The sequence below is a fragment of the Panthera uncia genome, chromosome X, assembly GCF_023721935.1.
Source record: "Panthera uncia isolate 11264 chromosome X, Puncia_PCG_1.0, whole genome shotgun sequence".
Classification (NCBI taxonomy): Eukaryota; Metazoa; Chordata; class Mammalia; order Carnivora; family Felidae; genus Panthera; species Panthera uncia.
The window spans coordinates 121735225-121753951 of record NC_064817.1 but is presented as its reverse complement, the minus strand read 5'-3'; the positions used below and the strand labels follow the sequence as shown (position 1 = coordinate 121753951).

General features: G+C 46.4%; 2 protein-coding genes across 4 annotated transcripts in view; both read left to right on the top strand.

Moving 5' to 3' along the window:
• The first annotated feature begins 2857 nt into the window (after window positions 1-2857).
• On the top strand, window positions 2858-10552 carry SMIM9 (small integral membrane protein 9). 3 transcript variants are annotated; one of them, XM_049644528.1, is made up of 4 exons: window positions 2858-3113; window positions 3194-3492; window positions 4872-5001; window positions 10192-10552. In XM_049644528.1, exons 2-4 carry the CDS (start codon window positions 3288-3290, stop codon window positions 10217-10219), a joined length of 363 nt encoding a protein of 120 aa, XP_049500485.1. In that variant the 5' UTR covers window positions 2858-3113; window positions 3194-3287; the 3' UTR covers window positions 10220-10552. The 3 variants fall into 3 exon arrangements, with proteins under 3 accessions (XP_049500485.1, XP_049500483.1, XP_049500484.1); XM_049644526.1 differs by lacking the exon at window positions 10192-10552 and adding an exon at window positions 5482-5622; XM_049644527.1 differs by lacking the exons at window positions 2858-3113; window positions 10192-10552 and adding an exon at window positions 5482-5622 and having other exon boundaries at window positions 3147-3492.
• Window positions 10553-17842: 7290 nt separating this feature from the next.
• Window positions 17843-18727, top strand: part of MPP1 (MAGUK p55 scaffold protein 1) — a 29669-nt gene continuing 28784 nt past the window's right edge. The window contains exon 1 of the mRNA XM_049644523.1: window positions 17843-18054. Coding sequence (XP_049500480.1) covers window positions 17953-18054 — 102 coding nt within the window. The 5' untranslated portion in view covers window positions 17843-17952. The remainder of the gene's footprint in view (window positions 18055-18727) is intronic.

Below are 18727 nucleotides of genomic sequence, written 5' to 3'. Positions count from 1 at the left end.
GACCCCTTCCTCACACTATACTCAAAAAAATCAGTTTCAGATTAACTAAAGCTCTGTGAACAGCAAACAAAATTTCTAGCAGGGTCATGTTTCTGGAACAGCACCCCAAAGCCACTGACCAGGAAAGAAAAGTTTGATAAATTTGAATACACTTAGATTCAGATCTTCTGTTCATTTACAGAGTGGGAGAAAATATTTGTACAATTGACAAATGGATGTGTAGCAGGTGGAACTCTCTTATGCTCTTTGTGATATACTTTTTCTGGAAAGCAATCTGTCATTACCCAGGTTGAGCATGGAGATACCCTACGATAATTCTCTTGGGTAATGACCCAGGAGTAGATAGAATTGCCTTGTGAACCAAGAGATAGGGGAGCACTATCCAAACTGGAAAAACCACCCTTATTGTGTATATTTCCCAGTCTCTTGTTTTAATTGCTGTATCCTATCCTGTTATACAGTATATACCACAATCTATCCATTGCTTTTCTGGTAAAACTCTGACTAGTACCTCATTTATGCTGGTTCATCTATGGAGGTGAGCATCTTTTCTTAAAAATTAACTTGTAAGAGGGGCGCCTGGGTGGCTCAGTCAGTTGAGCGTCTGACTTCGGCTCAGGTCATGATCTCGCGGTTTGTGACTTAAAGTCCCACATCGGGCTCTGTGCTGACAGCTCACAGCCTGGAGCCTGCTTCCGATTCTTTGTCTCCCTCTCTCTCTGTCCCTCCCCCCGCTTGTACTCTGCCTCTCTCTCTCAAAAAAATTAACTTGTAAGAGTTCTTTGTATATTAAGGATCTTAACCTATTATCTACCATATATTTTATGAAATGTATTACCTAATTTGTCATTAATCATTTACCTTTCTTTTTAATATTTTGCTCAATGAAAGCTTTACACTTTTATGCAATAAATTTATCATCAGTATTTCCAATTCTAGTTTGGGGTGGTGGTTTTTTTGGTTTTGTTTTTTTATTTGAGAGAGAGAGAGAGAGCACATGCGAGCAGGGGGAGGGGCAGAGGGGGAGAGAGACATTTTTTTTCAACTTATTTATTTATTTTGAGAGAGAGCATGCACACAAGTAGGGGAGGGGCAGAGAGTGAGGGGGAGAGAGACAGAATCACAAGCAGGCTCTGCTCTCGGTGCCCATTGCAGGGCTCAAATCCATAAAACATGAGATCAAACACGCAACCGACTGAGCCACCAGGCAGCCTGAGAGAGAGTGAATCTTAAGCAGGCTCCACACTCGGCATGGAGCCTGACATAGGGCTCGATCCTATGACCATGGGATCACCACCTGAGCTGAAATCAAGAGTTGGATACTTGGGGCACCTGGATGGCTCAGTCGGTTAAGCATCCGGCTTCGGCTCAGGTCATGAGCGCGTGGTTTGTGAGTTCGAGCTCCGTGTGGGACTCTGCCAACAGCTCAGAGCCTGGAGCCTGCTTCGGATTCTGTGTCTCCCTCTCTCTCTTCCCCTCCCCCACTCACACTCTGGCTCTCCCTCTCTCTCAAAAATAAACACTAAAAAAAAAGAGTCAGATACTCAACCGACTGAGCCACCCAGGCGCCCCATGGCTTTGGGTTTTATGACATGCTTAGAGTAGTTTTTTTCCACACCAAGATTATACAAACACCCACCCATATTTTATTCTAATATGAATATGGTTTTACTTTTGTTTAGTCCTTGATCTATCCAGAAATTGTTTATTTTTGTGTAGGGCTTTCCCTTCAGTGCATCCAAATGAATAGGCAATCATCATGTTAAACCATCTTTTATCATTTATTAAGGTCTCTTGTATATTTATATATATATATATATATATATATATAGTATGTATATATATACATACTATTGTAAGGTATAGTAGATACCATGTGGCAGGCAAAATATCTTAGAATTCTTCAAGACTAAAAGGAAACAGCTATGTAAGGATGGGTGTTAGTATCAACACAGATGTTTGTACATAGAAAAAGACGCCTCTATGTTTAGCTGTCAAATAGAGAGAGACTAGGGGAGGGTCCAATGCACAGATGATATCATAAAGGATAGTAGAATTCCATTCGGAACTTCAGAGAGAGACCTTAGGAGAAAACTCTGACCAGCTTCTTCCGCACTCTGAACACTGAACCTAATTTACTGACTTCTTGGCACTAAGTCAATTTTCAGGCAAGCGTCTTCCCACCTGACGTGGGTCTCTCTCTCTCTCTTCTTTTTAATGTTTATTTATTTTTTGAGAGACATAGAGCGACAGAGCACAGACGAGGGAGGGGCAGAGAGAGAGGGAGACACAGAATCCAAAGCAGGCTCCAAGCTCCGAGTTGTCGGCACAGAGCCCGACATGGGGCTCGAACTCACGAGCCGTAAGATCTCGACCTGAGCCGAAATTGGACGCTTAACCGACCGAACCACCCAGGTGCCCCAAACGTGGGTCTCTCTACGCCTTATCAAACAACAGATGAATGTATTAGTTATAAATGACTTAAGTAATAGAAAGCCCAAATTAGAACGGCTCAAATAGGGATTATTTTTCTCATACGAAGCAGCCTAGAGGTGAACAGATACAGGTGCAGGTTTAAGTGACTCAAAATTTCCAAGGGGAAAATGGTGACACCATCTCTTTTCTCGAGACGGCAAAAAGTCTTCCCAGAAGCCACCTGACCCATTTCTGTTATGCTTCATTGTCCAGAACCGTGTCACCTAACCATTGCTAGCTGCAAGGACGGCTGGGGAAGGCAAGAGTCAGCTCTCCTAGCTTCTCCAGTAAGGAGAAGTGAGGAGGCAGAGGGGAGGCGTGGATGGAAGCAAGGAGACAGAGATGACCGTGGGTGGGAGTGGAGGTGGTGAGAGTAGCAGGTAAAGCTGACCAGGCTCTTCTGATAGTGGGCGCGGGGAAGTGTAAAAGAAGAGTCAAAGACGACCCACACGTTTGGGCCCGAACAGCTGAGACCATTTGCACTCACGGAGCTGGGAAGCTTGAAGGGAGATCTAGACCAGGAGGGAGCGCCACGTACCCGACCTGACAGAGCAAAGTTTCGTTTTGTGTTGTTTTGTTTTCCTTGGAGGGAGGACGCGTTGTGCCGTGGACACTGACCGTGTTCAGGATTCGACAGTGTGAGTTGGCATTCTTATGTTCGTGACAGATGAGAAGCTTTTTGTAACACAAACTAAACCACCATTTTCTAACCTTTCAGACAACTCTTTCTGCCTTGGAAAGAGCCAAGGAAAAAGGCGTCTCCTGCTGGCCAAATGAGCTAGGAGGACAGCCGAGGGGCCCTCAGGAGAGTCATGGAACCCCAGAAGCTGGTGAATGTAGGATTTCTGCTGTGTTCCGTGAACTGCCTCTTGTTAGAGACTGTAGCTTCCCCCGCATCACCTTTATCTGCCTCTGAAACACAAGACGCAGCAGGATGGAAACCACGGTCAAGGGGTGTGCTTGCCGTGAGGATGAATCTTCCCATCACCTCCGGAAGACATAAGATTCATGTCTCAGGTTAGGAAAAGCTGATCTTGTATTGAAAAATAATGTGCACAGGAAAGCAAACTATTGTGGTTTGGTTCAGTTTAGATCAATAAGCACTAACCCACCTATTGTTCCCCAAACCCTTTGCTGAATTGATGAGGTTTGGGGGGTGACAGTGGGGTTCGTGGGGTCCTGAACCGACGGCCAAGAAAGAATTCTTGAAGACGTCTTTGGTGCAAAACGGTGATTTTATTGAAGCACGGGGACAGAACCCATGACAGGAAGAGCTGCCCCGGGACCATGAGGAGAGACTAGTTATATACTATGGGGTTGGGTGAGGTAAAGTCCAGGGGAAGTCTCCAGTGAGAGTTTCACACACTAAAGAAGACTCCCAGGATAGTGGAGGCCTAGCTATTGCCAAGGGAAGGTTGTTTTTCCCTCCAGCAAAGCATCAGCATTAACACAGTAGGGAGTTCTGGAGAAAAGTTTTACCGGCCGGCCTCAAGTATTTGCCAACAGGCTGCAGGTTACAAGGAAACTTGGTTCTATCTGCCATTTCCTTCTGCCTTTGTTTCCCCCATCACTATGGAGGGGTGATGGAGACTTAGGGCCTGCAGGACTATGATCTCTACCAGTTAACCGTTTGTTTTTCCCTTTCCTTCGTTCTTGGGCAGCCAGGAGCGCCAGAGGAATATCACACACATCCCACCTGGTTGTGGGGGGTGCTGTTCGTGGCCCGTCAGCTTGCCTTATGTTCCCTCATCAGAATGACACGGATTAGGAGTTCACAGTTGGGCAGCCAAAGCCAGAGATGCCAACCTTCTGTGAAATATGTCAGAGGCTACTTGAGGACAAAGGGATCATTCAAGTCGCTTGGCGGGGAGGGGCTAGGGAAGACTTGCTTCCAAAGGCCAGCTTCAGACATGAGCACATATACTGCTCAGATCTTTTCACGAAGTGCCCTCATGTACAAGGAGGTGAAGATGATGTTCCTCTGAGGGTCCTTTTTAATTTTTTTTTAAATTTTTACTCATTTTTGAGAGAGAGAGAGTGGGGGGAGAGCAGAAAGAGAGGGACACACAGAATCTGAACCAGGCTCCAGGTTCCGAGCTGGCAGCAAAGAGCCTGATGCGGGGCTCGAACTCACGAACCAGTTTGATCATGACCTGAGCCAAAGTGGAGTGCTTCGCCAACTGAGCCACCCAGGTGCCCCATGGGATACCTTTTTTTTAATGTATATTCCTTGGATGTCTGAGAGGCACCACAGTAAAATCATTAAGTATATGGGCTCTGGGCAACCATAAGAGCGTGATATCTGGGACAGCTATGTGAACTTGAACCAGGGTTCAAATCCCAGCGTTATCCCTTACTTGATCTCTCATCAGTGAATGTCTATGCTTTTTCTGCAGAAAACCACAGGTCCTGGCTGAGCAACTTCAGGAATTACTTGCAGGATCACATCAAGAACTCCATACCTTCAGCAGCCATTTTTGCTTTTCTGATCACCGCAACCATGATGGGGATCCTCTGTTGCCTCACGTAAGCTGCTCTGGGATGAAGAGAGGGAAGGGGAGCTTGAGGGAGAAGCAGGAACAATCAAGTTCCCCACCAGCCTGTACAACTATAATTAAGGGAAAGGTTTTTTTTAATTTTTTTTTAATGTTTATTTATTTTTGAGAGAGAGAGAGAGAGAGAGAGAGACAGAGCACGAGTGGGGGAGGAGCAGAGAGAGAAGGAGACACAGAATCTGAAGCAGGCTCCAGGCTCTGAGCTGTCAGCACAGGCTCAAATTCAGCAGCCGTGAGATCATGACCTAAGCTGAAGTCGGACACCCAGCCGACTGAGCCACCCCAGGCGCCCCTAATTAAGGGAAAGTTTTAAGGAAGGTAATTCTTGTTTCATCCAACCCACTCCATCCATTACCAATGACTTATAGGTGACATTGAATAACCAGTGTTTATAGCTGATCTTTTTTTTTTCTAACTTCATTAACTCCAAATGTCTTTCCCTTTGGTTTAGGAATTATACATGGAAAATATCTAATTACCTATATGTTCAATTGCCTGAAACTCTGCCACAAAATTTATCTATGTAAATCATATGAAGTCAGAGAGATTCGTGAAATAGTTAACAAAATAAACATAGCTAGGAAAACCTAAATTTTATTAATTGTCTGGTGGGTCAATGCTATGGTGGGAGACAGAGTCCAAGGCGGGGAAACTATGAAAACACGAGATGGGATTAAAAAGGCTTTGCCTGCTAAAGGACTGTTCAAAGTGCATAAGCTAATAAAGTGACTGAGGGCAGAGACCGGGTTAAAGGTGTGGCGTCCCCGCCTAAAGCTCCTGATAATCTGAAAAGATCACACGATCAAGAACCCTATCTAGGAAACAACAACCTTGGATATGGTTACGGACACAGAACTGGAGCCAAACAGAAGTCAGCTAGGTTTTCGAGAGGCGCTTATTGCCAAAGAAACCATGAGCCAGAACTAAATGAGCTGTCTGTTGTTTGAGCCTTAAAATTGTATTTGGGCTTCTGACCTTGCATGAGAAGGACACAGGCTTGGGAGTTTCCCAGGGTGGCTCCCGGGCACTTGCTTCAGATGCAGCCACAATGACTAGTAGGGAGAGCCTCCCAGCAGGTGGGCAGTGGGCCCTGGAGCTTCTCCCGGAAAGCAGACCGGCCTCATCGGCGTCTGCCCGGCAGGGTTCCGGCGCTACTGCTGAGCCAGGACTCCTGTGTGGCGCCCGTTATTCCTTTGCCAACGGGCATGTTCATGGTGATTAGACTCTTCCTGCTCCCTCATTGTATTTGGGTCGTGCGGATCAGGAGCAGATAACTTGTTTAACTTAATAAGTCGCTTAAACCAAGAAGAAAGAGCTGCACCCAGAATTGAGAGAACCAAGCTTCACCCAGGTACTCTGCACTTCAAGCTGGACACACTGATGAATGAGATTTTGGTCTTGGGGGAACATGGTGCCACGAATCAGGTGTTCTGGAAGCAGTGAGACAGGAGTTCGGCGTGCAGGACATTAGCAGGGATCAACACCTGTGGAGGGTAGGGGGCGGAAGGGAGAGGTCGAACTGCGTCGCAAGCCCAACGAAGCCTCAGGTGACCCCAACAGAGTCATCTCACGTTAGCCTGATGTGGCCGATACTTTATAGAGGCTGTGTGTTGACAGCTGTCTCAGCAGCCGGAGAAACAAGGCCGTTCTCAGGGGGGGAACCCGAGTGGCGTATTTCCGTGCGCACCACAGGGTGGGGGCATGGCATGTATGGAAGGGAAAATGAAATCGATTTCGGGTGGCCGGTAACACAGGCTGCGAAAGATGCCGGCAATGTGTTCACCAGGTCTGCTCCTTCTTCCCAAGCACAGAGAAAGGCTGCATTTCCCAAGTAAAGGAAGCCAGGACTCTGATTGTCTATCTCTTGAAGTAGATGGCTCACCCTGAGGAGAAAACCCAGTAAGCCCTTGCTGGGAACAAGCAAATGGCTAGTGAAAGCACCAGTGAGGACAGTGAGGACAAGAGGGAAAGCAAGATAGAGCAAAACAAAACAAGACATTGATGAAAAAATATAAAAGGAGAGAGGGAAAACAGGATAAACAAAGCCAGCACCATTAAAGAGACTTAGTTGATTTAAAAAACCCTATTTAGGGGTGCCTGGGCGGCTCAAGCATCCAACTTAGGCTCAGATCATGAACTCGCGGTTTGTGATTTTGAGCCCCACGTCAGGCTGTGTGCTGAGTGTGGAGCCTGCTTAAAATTCTCTCCTCTCTCTCTCTCTCTCTCTCTCTCTCTCTCTGTCACAGGGCACCTTAGTGGCTCATTCCATTAAGTGTCTGGCTTCAGCTCAAGTCATGATTTCATGGTTCGTGAGTTCGAGCCCCGAATTTGGGCTCTGTGCTGACAGCTGAGAGCCTGGAGCCTGCTTTGGATTCTGTGTCTCCCTCTCTCTGTTCCTCCCCCACTCACACTGTCTCTCTCTCTCTCTCTCTCTCTCTCTCAAAAATAAAGATTGCACTGTCTCTCTCTTTCTCTCAAAAATAAAGATTAAAAAAATTTTAATAAAAAATAAAATACTTTAGAGAAAGTAAGATTAAAGGAAAAAACGATATATGCAGGGGACACATAATTAATTTCTTTGTAGAAGACAAGCAAAATAATACAACAGGAAAAGACACTCAAGGTATAATTTGTGTTCATGTTACAGAAATAAAGGAAGATTTGAGTCTATGATCATAAAGGGCACATGAAGCCCCAGGAATAGTAGAATCTCAACAACACTGATTTTTTAAAACTATATTTCACCGTAAGGATTGGAAAGAGTTTCTCTCTGCCTCTTTATCCTCTATACTCACCTATACACCACTAGCTGCAGCTGTAAAGAGGCTTAAACTAGATGCTTTGTTGCCTGAGGAAATCAGAGAACCGTGTATAAGGAAGTTTTTGTGATTGAGCCCTGGGCCTCGGCCTGCGTGCTGATAGCACAGAGCCTGCTTGAGATCCTCTCTCTCCCTCTCTTTCTGCCCCTCCCCCACTCACGCTGGCTTGCTCTCTCCCTCTCTCCGTCGCAAGGAAATAAGCATAAAGAAGTTTAAAAACCTTACTAAATGTCCATTGCCTGGTTAAAGAAACAACTTAAGGATAATCTCGTGGAATCATATTCAGGAAATATTATAGTGGAAAAAGCAGATTATGACAGAGGATATACAATTGAAACCAATTTGTTATTAAAAACTGTATGTACAGGGGGAAAAAAGCTTCCAGGGATGTCACCAAAGTATTAGACGTGGGTCACCTCCTTGTGCCGGCAAATGGGCGGCTGTGATTAGTTTCCTATTGCAGCTGCTACTATTTTCACGTTTCTTTTCATCTAACTGCACTTCCCGGACTTTTCCACAACAAATTGTATTGCTTGATTAGTAAGGTTTTTAAACTTTTTTATGCTTATTTCTTTGAGAGGGAGAGAGGGAGAGAGCAAGCCAGCGTGAGTGGGGGAGGGGCAGAGAGAGAGGGAGAGAGAGGATCTCAAGCAGGCTCCGTGTTGTCAGCACACAGCCCGATGCCCAGGGCTCAATCACAAAAACCGTGAGATCACCACCGGAGCCGAAATCAAGAGTCCGACACTCAACCGACGAAGCCACCCAGGCACCTGTGATTAGTAAGCTTTTTTTCAAATGTTTATTTTTGAGAGAGCGAGAAAGCAACAGTACTGGAGCAGGGGGAGAGGGCAGGGAGAGAGAGAGAATCTCAAGCAGGCTCCGCAGTGACATCACAGAGTCCCGGTGCAGGTCTCGAACACATGAACCATAAGATCGTGGCCGAAGCAGAAATCAAAAGTCGGATGCTTAACTGACTGAGCCACCCAGGCGCCCCTGATTAGTAAGTTTTTTAAAAGATACTTTAACAACAAAAGAAGATGGGTGCCTGGCCGGCTCAGTCATTAGAGCATGCAAGTCTTCGTCTTGGGTTGGTGAATTCCAGCCCCACCTTGGCAATAGAGATGACTCCAAAAGAAAATCTTTATTGTGTTATTACATTATTTTTTTTTTAAAGAGAGACATAACAAGCAAGGGACAGGGGGACAGGGGCAGAGGGAGAAAGATAATCTTTTTTTTTTAATGTTTTATTTTTAGTTTTGAGAAAGAGAGAAACAGAGCACATGTGGGGGAGGGCAGAGAGACGGAGACACAGAATCGGAGCAGGCTCCAGGCTCTGAGCTGTCATCACAGAGCCCCATGCGGGGCTCGAACTCACGAGCCGTGACATCATGACCTGAGCCGCAGTCAGACGCTTAACCAACTGAGCCACCCAGGTGCCCCAAATAAAACCTTTTTTTAATTTTTTTTTTTTGAAAGAGAGAGAGTGTGTGTACGTGCATGAGCAGCAAAGGGTCAGAAAGAGAGAATCCCAAACAGGTTCTAGGCTCTGAGCTGTCAGCCCACAGCCCGACATGGGGCTCAAACTCAGAAACCGTGAGATCATGACCAGAACCGAAGTTGGATGCTTAACTGACTGAGCCACCCTGGGACCCCATGACAGAGAGAGAGAGAGAGTCTTAAGCAGGCTCCACACTCAGCCCAGAGCCTGATGTGGGGCTCGATCCCATGACCCTGGGATCATGACCTAAGCCAAAATCAAGAGTCGGACACTCAACCGACTGAGCCCCCAGACTCCCTCAGAACACAATCTTTTAAAAAAAGAACCAGACATGGAACCTCTGTTCTGTTTCTACTTTTTGAGTGAAAATGATTTCCCAGTGGAAGTTCGTGCATACATCCATCCAAAAGAAGAAACGCCACGTGACCATACTTGTACATCTACCTCCAACCTCAACTGCACAATTCATCAAAGCATTCTGTCTGAATGAAATCATGTGGTTCATATTAAAAGAAGGCTTTGTCTAAAATCACATCCTGGGGGGTGTCCGGCAGCTTAGTCGGTTGAGCCTCCAACTCTTGGTTTGGACTCAGGTCATGACCTCGAGGTTTGTAAGTTTGAGCCCCACATCGGGCTCTGCGCTGACAGGGTGAAGCCTACTTGGGATTCTCTCTGTCTCTCCTCTCTCTACCCTTTCCCCGCTCTCTCTCTCTCTCTCTCTCTCTCAAAATAAATAAATAAAAACTTTAAAAATCTTATTTTGGAAAAGGTAATGTAATTACAAAGTAACTCTGTGCAGACCAGGAATTCAAACCTCGTTCATCAGTGTCCCTTCTTTTCCCAGTATTCTTGTAGGTGAACCAGTCCAATGAAGCACTAGAAAATTCAGTTGGACAACTGTGGTGTTTGGCTTGCTGGATTCCGAGGGAGTGCAGAGTGTGCTATTTGCTTACAGTAAGGAAGTACCTGTTGGTTAAAATTAAATTGTCTTCCATGTTTATCTTTGCCTTTATTTTCTCCTTTAAAACATGCGATTGAAAAATGGGAATAGCCTTATTGCTGTTTTGATTATAAAAGTAATACATATTTTATTACAAAAAAATTTCCTAAAATAAGAAGAAAAAGTACCCGTAATACCAGTGACCCAGAAATAAATATTGTTAACATCTTGGCACATCCCCTTTCAAACTTTTTTCTATGCTTGTATTACCAGTTTTCCAAAATCTTTTATTTTATTATTTTCTTAATGTTTATTATTTATTTTTGAGAGAGACAGAGAGACAGATTGCTAGAGGGGAGGGGCAGAGAGAGAGAGGGAGACACAGAATCCGAAGCAGGCTCCAGGCTCTGAGCTGTCAGCACAGAGCCTGATGCGGGGCTCGAACTCACAGACCGTGAGATCATGACCTGAGCCGAAGTCGGACGCTTAACCGACTGAGCCACCCAGCCCTCCCCGCCCTTTTTTTTTTAAAGAAGGATATCCATCATGTCACACAATTTAAGTTTATTTATTTATTTTTGAGAGAAAGCAAGCAGAGGAGGGGCAGAAAGAGAGAGAGAGAGAATCCGAAGCAGGCTCTGTACTGTCAGCACAGAGCCCGACACGGGACTGTAACCCATGTATACAGTGAGATCATGACCTGAGCTGAAACCAAGAGCCAGAGACATTTAGCCGACTGAGCCACTCAGGCACCCCTCCCAAAATCTTTCCTGTGAAACAACAGTTCTGTTGTTTTTTTTTAATTTTTTTTTAACGTTTATTTATTTTTGAGACAGAGAGAGACAGAGCATGAACGGGGAGAGGCAGAGAGACAGGGGGCAGAGAGAGAGGGAGACACAGAATCGGAAGCAGGTTCCAGGCTCTGAGCCATCAGCCCAGAGCCCGACGCGGGGCTCGAACTCACAGACCGTGAGATCGTGACCTGAGCTGAAGTCGGACGCTTAACCGACTGAGCCACCCAGGCGCCCCACAACAGTTCTGTTTTAATAAATGTTATGAGATAGGAGGGCTCAATCAATGGCCAACCAAGTTTGAGAGGTGCCAGATTAAACATATTTAAGTATGCTTTTTTAAGATTTTATTTTGAAACAATCTATGCAGCCAACATGAGGCTCGAACTCACAACCCCGAGATCAAGAGTGACGCACTCCACCAACTGAACCAGCCAGGTGCCCGTAAGCGTGTTTCTTTGCTCCAGGACTTCCAAAGGCCTTTTGAAAGGCTAACATGACTCTCCACCAGAGGGTATGATGTGCGGTATTTCCCAAAAAAATTTGAACATGGGATTTGTTTTTATGGATTGATCTGTACTCTTTGAGAAATGGATGTGTGCGCACACAGTCACGACCTGTTTTTTTTCATATAGTGTCGGTAAATATATGTCTATACAATTTTAAGTGTCGCATAGTACTCCTTGCCATGGATATGACATAAGTCATGTAACCATTTAGGGTGTTTCTACTTGTTTACTATTATAATATATATTATAATATGATACTATTATAAATGTAATGCTGGTAATAGTTTTACAAATTATTAATTTGCTTTTCCCCTTTGCTGTTCTGAGTTTGAAATCATTCATTCGGTGGATACTTACCGAACACATACTGTGACTCAGGCACTGTTCTGGGCAGGTAACAAAACAGACACTAATCCCAGCTCTTGTGGAGCCCTGTGCTGGTGGAAGGATCCAGATCACTCCGGCAAATCGGTGAACCTCCAACAAGAGGTGTTCCAGGCACAAGGCGCAAGAGGGTACACGTGCTGGGTCAAGAGTACCCCCTCTGCATTCGAAAGCAGCAAAGAAACCAGAGCAAGTGAGGGCAAAGTAGGTCCTTGTGGGCCGTTGGAAGGATCCTGGGGTGATAGGGGAGCCAACAGAAGGTTTGGAGCAGAGAAGGGATATAATTTGATAGACGTCTTATAGCGTCATGTCAGCTGCCACGTTGAGAATATAGGGGGCCAAAGACAGGAGCAGGGAGACCAGTCAGGTGAGAGATGACTTCACTCGGACCCGGGTGGGGAGCAGCGGAGTTGCGCAAAGTGTCAGATGCTGGACAGGTAGCGAGGGGAGAATCGGGCAGGATTTGATTCCAAGTCAAATGACGTGCGGGAGAGAGGGAGGCTCCCAGGGGGCCTCCCAGGCTTCTGACCCCAGCGAGTGAAGGGAAACCTGCTGCAAGTTAGGAATTTCCCACATGAAAAGAAAGACTGAAGTGGTATTTGACTTGATACTGAGGTGAGATCTAGGGAGCCGTCAGCCACAGGCCACCCCGCAGGCCAAGGTGAGCTCGGTCACAGAGGCTGCTGATCAAACCAAAAGGCTGTGCTAGAGGCTCACAGGGGACCCGAGGGCCAAGTGAACAGATTTGGCGTTCCCCTCCCCCTTGGCCCCTCCTCGCCCCCAGGGCAAGCCCTGTCCTGTCTTCTAATCCCACGGCCTCACCTGCTTTCAAACTGTATGTACTCTTCAGGGGGTTTCTCTGTTTACTTGCTTTATGTTCTGAGATTCTGCCACGTCGATGCTTATAGACGTGACTAAGATTTGCACCCGTCCTGTCGAATGGCCTATTGCCTGAGAAGAGCTGGACTCACTTAGCCCATCAACTGTAGAAGGACATTTCTACTGTTTCTGGGGTTCGTTTTCTCTTCTCGACAAAGCTTCTAGAAGAGCACGTCTCATAGTGCGCATGGACAAGAGTGTCTCTACGGAATACAGCCTGTGATTGACTTGCTGGGTCAAAGGGTAAGTGCACGCTGCATCATCAATGCCGCTTCCCAGAGTGATTGCACAGATTTACACTTCCTGCCAGCGTTAGTGGGAGTATAATGTTCCCATGATCCCACATGCTTCAGCACATGGAATATCAGGAGTCTTTTACCCGGATAGATGAGAGGTTGGATCCTCTTGTGCTCTTAGCCTGCATTTCCCTGATAACCGATGAGGCTGAAGCCCTTTCCCTGTCTTTATGGATCATTCATCTTTCATATGAAATTCCTGTTAGTGAATTTTGCCCATTTTTCTCATTTGTAGTGTTGTTTACCCATCTGTAGGAATTCTTGATATATTCTGTATACCATTGTTTTGAATGTGATTGAAGTGAAAATGCCTTCTCCCAGCTAGAAGATTCGATTTTCACTCTTGCTAGGATGTATTTTCAAGAGGATGTATTTGCTTGAAGGTAGACAAATTCGCCCATCACTTTCTTCTAAGAAATCCTTTTCTATCCCCATGTCATAAAGGAAGTCTCCTGCATTCCAAAAGTTTTGCACATTTGCCTTTCACATTTAAGTCCTTAAACTACTCCAATTAATTTTCGTAGGGTGTGAGACCGAGTTCAATTTTATTTTTTTACTCTTGTGAGAAGCTATACTTTTCCACTCTTGAACCTTGAACTGAATTTCGGTGCCTAAAGGCAGTTCTCGGAATTGAGAGAAGCAGATACCTGCAATAAATTCCAAGAAGCAATAAATTCCAAGGAGCAGACCCAGATTCTGAGCACTGAGCACCCCTGAACCGGAACCGGCCGCCCAGGAAAGCCTGTGAGGCCGGCTTTTCTCTGAGTCAGCTGACTCGGTCGGGGGTACTTTTCGACCCCGAGCCTCCATCAAAACTCTAACTAAATTTTGCTGGAGGAGTCACCCTCTCTGAAGCTCTTCTGACTGCGGTAGTTTGGATAAAGTGTTAGTTTTCTCGTCTAACGAGTCTCAGTTTTCATTCTGATAATATGCATCCCGATATGGCCAGTACTACCTAGTGCTAGTCTGCACTTTCCCTACAGCTCTACCTGTTAGGGTCTTGGAACTGCATTGGATCTATAGGCCGACGGAACCTTCCAAACTGTGAATATGACTCAGCTCTCCATTTTGTAGCTCTTCTTTAATGGATTCCAATAGAATCTTGTCATTCTGGCTACACGATATACAGAGTTACATTTATTCCTAGGTATTTTTCATTTTACATGTCACACTGAATGGCATCTCTTAAAACTATATTTTCTTTTTTGAATGTTTATTTATTTAGAGAGAGAGGGGAAATAGGGAGCAGATGGGAGAAGGGTAGAGAGAGGGAGAGAGAGAATCCTAAGCAGGCTCCGCGCTGTCAGCACAGAGCCCGACGTGGAGCAAATTATATTTTCTGTGTGTTGCTGGTGTATAGAAGTGTGATTGATTTCTGTGTAATGACTGTAGCCAGCAACCTTACTAATACCACTTATTAATTTTAATAATTTATTGATAGATTTTTAAATATTTTACAAAGACAATAAAATATCTGCAGATGGTGACAATTTTGTTTCTTCTTTTCCAATCTTTATAGCTTTTATACTTTTATTTTTACCTGACTGTGCTGGATACGACTTGCAATACAAAATCTTAAAGGAAACGCATTTAGCTTTTTACCATAAGTATATTTCTTGTAGATTTTTTACCAATAACTTTTTTTAATGGAAGATTTTTTTTTTAACGTTAATTTTTGAGACAGAGAGAGACAAAGCATGAACGGTCAGAGAGAGGGAGACACAGAATCTGAAACAGGCTCCAGGCTCTGAGCTGTCAGCACAGAGCTCGACGCGGGGCTCGAACTCACAGACTGTGAGATCGTGACCTGAGCCGAAGTCGGCCGCTCAACCGACTGAGCCACCCAGGCGCCCCAATGGAAGATTTTTTAAATGGCTATTTTATTTATTTTGAGAGGCAGAGAGACAGGGAGAGAGCTCAAGTAGGGGAGGGGCAGAGAGAACCCCAAGCAGGCTAGGGGAACCATGAAATCATGACCTGAGCTGAAATCAAGAGTCAGACACTTAACCGACTGAGCCACTCACGTGCCTTGCAAATAACTTTTAAAGATCAGGTTAAGGACGCTCCCATCTATGCCTAGTTTGTTAAAAGTTTGTTTTTTACTACCAAGAATAGATGTTGACTTCAATTGAATATTTTTCATCTACTGAGATAGATAATAGGATTTTCCCATTAATATGTTAACATGGTAAATTTGGATTAATACATTTTCTTTTTTTTTTTCTTGATTAATACATTTTCTAACATTAAGCTAATCTTGAATTCAAATACTGAAGGTTTGGGACCAATTTGGTTATGTGCAGTTTCTGCCAGATCGCACCCCCTGGGGCCTTTTCTTGTTTGTGTGTAGTGATTTTTTGTATTTTACTGTGAGCTGCAGGGGCAAAGTGTACTTACAAATTCTCAAGGGAGAATTTTTGTTTAGCCTCTTGTGGTAGGCACAATTAGTAGTCCTGCAGAAAATAGATTAGTGGTCGCCAAGGGCCAAGGACCAGGGGGCTGGGGAGTGCCTGCTAATGGGGCTGAGGTTTCCTTTGAGCGTGATGAAAATGTTCCGGAATGAGAGAGTGGTGATGGTTCTACTAAAAAACACTGACTTGTTCACTTTGAATGGGTGAATTTTATCCCGTCTTGGGCTAGTCCTCAGAGGAGGCCTGCTTCATGGGGAGGTGGGGAAAAGGAAGCCTGGTTTGGCTCAGAAGAAGTGAGGCCATGTGTACTGTGGTTTCTCTACCCAGACGAACGAGGCAACTCTAGTTCTGAATATATTCTCTGTGCATAAAGGAAGGTCTGGACCGTTCCAGAGCAAACTGGGGAGGGTTGCTCCCTCTGGAGAGTGGGAATCGATGAAGGGTGAGTGCAACTGCTGGCTAAGAGGTCGGACGCATGTCCAATTGTAAGACAGTGCTTTCCTCACTAGTGGTACCAGTTTTGACTCCCAGCAGCAATGTTCAAGAACTCATATGGACTCATATCGGCTCTAACACTTGATATGGTAAGACTTTCCCAATTTTGATAACTGAGTGGGCATACAGTGAAGTCTTGACTTGCATCTATCTCCCTGGTCACTAACGAACTTGAACATCTGTTTGTATGTTTATTGATCATATGTATTTCTCCATATGTGAGATGTTTATTTCCTGTTTTTTACCCATTTGTCTACTGGATTATTTTACTCTTTTAAAGACTTTATTTTTAAGTAATCTCTACCCCCAACGTGGGGCTGAATCTCACAATCCCAAGATCAAGAGTCATGTGCTCTACTGACTGAGCCAGCCAGGTGCCCCTCTACTGCCTTTTTAAATACTGTTAATTTATAGTCCTTTATGTATTTATGACAGGAACTGTTTGTCATTTGCCTATACTCAAAATACTTTCTCTCAATGCACATGTGGTCTTTTTTGCTTTTTGGTTTGTTTTTTGACAAGTAAAAGTTCTTACTGTTAACAAAGTCAAACTTATCAGCGTTCTGTTTTATAGTCAGTCGTTTGTCCGCATTGTTTAAGAAATCTTTTCCTATCCCCCAAACTAAGAGTTCTTTGCTGATGTTTTGTTTCAAGAGCTTTTTGACATTTAAGCGTGTTTTTGACATTTAAGTTCTTAATCCATCTGGAATAGATTGTTTTTGCAAGAAGAAGGCTCTAATTTTATCTCTTTCAATATAAATAACCATTTTCCAGCTTCAGTTAATGAAAGTCTTTCTTGAGTTACCTAACACGCCAAGTGCATCGTATACCACTGTTGTACACGTGCAGGGTGTGTCTGCGTTCTGTAATGTATTGCGTTGCTCAGTTAGTATATCCCTGCACAAGTATCATAGTCTTAATTTCGATAGCACCCTCTTTCCTTGTCCGTCTCTGTCTCTGTGTCTCTCAGCTTTCTATACTTCCTTTAGGGTAATCTTGGAGAAGGGAGCCATCAATCATGTGATCTCAGCCTCTTAACAGAGAAAACTGCGTGATGTCCAAAGTCTTCCGTTGGACTTTCTCCTCGTGGCTATATGGTACTGGAAGGTCCGCATAAGATTGTATAGAGCAATGAACTGCTTATAATAGTGTGAGGTTACTAGCCTCGGGAAAAGGGGACCAGGTTTGGGTCAGGTAAAGGTATCTATGGATGTAGACAGCCCTGAGCCCTGTAAGCCCAGTCAATGTTTTGTTCAGAAACCCTTCCATGATTTAGACTGCTGCTTTAACGCCACCAAAGCATTAGGATGCTAAGGAATCCTGTTCTAGGATTCCTAAGGAATGTCGGTTCCCTTTACTTCCACTGATCCCTCAAAATTTTTGTGGCATTAAGAGTAGAAGACGTGGCGTAAGACAAGTAAAAACAGTTTGCTGTTCGGGGCAATCAGGCCTCCCATCACCGAACTGCAGCCAGCAATGTAAATGACAGGGTACCGGCAGCCCAGGAGCCTTAAAGGCATTTTCGCAACGCGCTGGGCCCGCAGAGATTTCTGGGTAGAGCCCGGAGTCGGAGCGACGGCTTCCTTCCAGTCCCCACCGATTCGGCCAGGGCTGTGGGCGGAGCCGGTGGGCCCTCCGCCGGGAGGGCGCGGTCTGCCGGGTTCCTCACGGCCCCTCTGAGTTCAGCCTCGAGGTTGGCCGGGGGCGGGGCCAGGGCAGGGGCGGGGCGGCGCTCCGTCCCCGCCCTTCCAGCGCGCCGCCCGCGGGGAGGTGACTGGGCCGCACCGCCTCCGCCGCCTGCGCCGCCTCCGCCGCCTCCGTCTCCCCGCAGGCCTCGGCGCTCGCACTCCCGGCTCTGCCCGCCTCGCGGCTCGCGGCCCCGAGTCGAGGCTCCGGCAAGATGACGCTCAAGGCGAGCGAGGGCGAGGGCGGGGGCGGCATGCGCACCGCGCTCTCCGACCTCTACCTGGAGCACTTGCTGCAGAAGCGCAGCCGGCCCGAGGTGAGAGGGCCCCTCGGCGTCCTGGGCGCGGGGGTGCGGGGCCGGGGCTCGGCTCCAGGCCGCGCCGCCCGCCGCAGGACCTGCTCGGTCCGCGGCCCCGGCCGCGGGCGGCCGGCCTCGGAGCCGAGCCCGCGGCGGCTACCGGGGTTCGTTCGGGGGCTTCAGGTGCGGTGGGTCTTCCCCCCACCCCCGCAGCCTTTCTGGGTGGAAACTCGGAGAGGCCGCGGCCTGTACACAGCGCTGGTTAAGGTCAAGGCAAACTTCCCCGTGGACGGAAGTCAGGGTGACAGAAAGACTTTGGGGAACAGACCCAAGAAGAGTGGGTCCGCCTGCGTGTTGAACTGCTCGCGTGTCTGGGTCCGCAGAGAAGGTTGTAAAACCCAACTCTGCCTCTAAAGCGCTCACTCACCGTCCCTCCGCATTCGCGCACGGCCCCTGGGGCTGCGGTGCAGACGGGGTGGCCCGTGTGCATGTTCGGGTGGACAGGGGATCCACGGGTGGCTGACGTCATTGTGCCCTCCGGATTCCTGGGATGGGTGGTAAAGAGCCGTTATCCTCTATCCTCAAAGATGCCCAGAAGAGGTTGATGGTTTCCGTGTTATCTGTCATATAGTTCCGAGTGTGGGTTTCACCCACCAAAAGGAGGTCCTCTCGGGCGGAGGTGCAGCCAGCA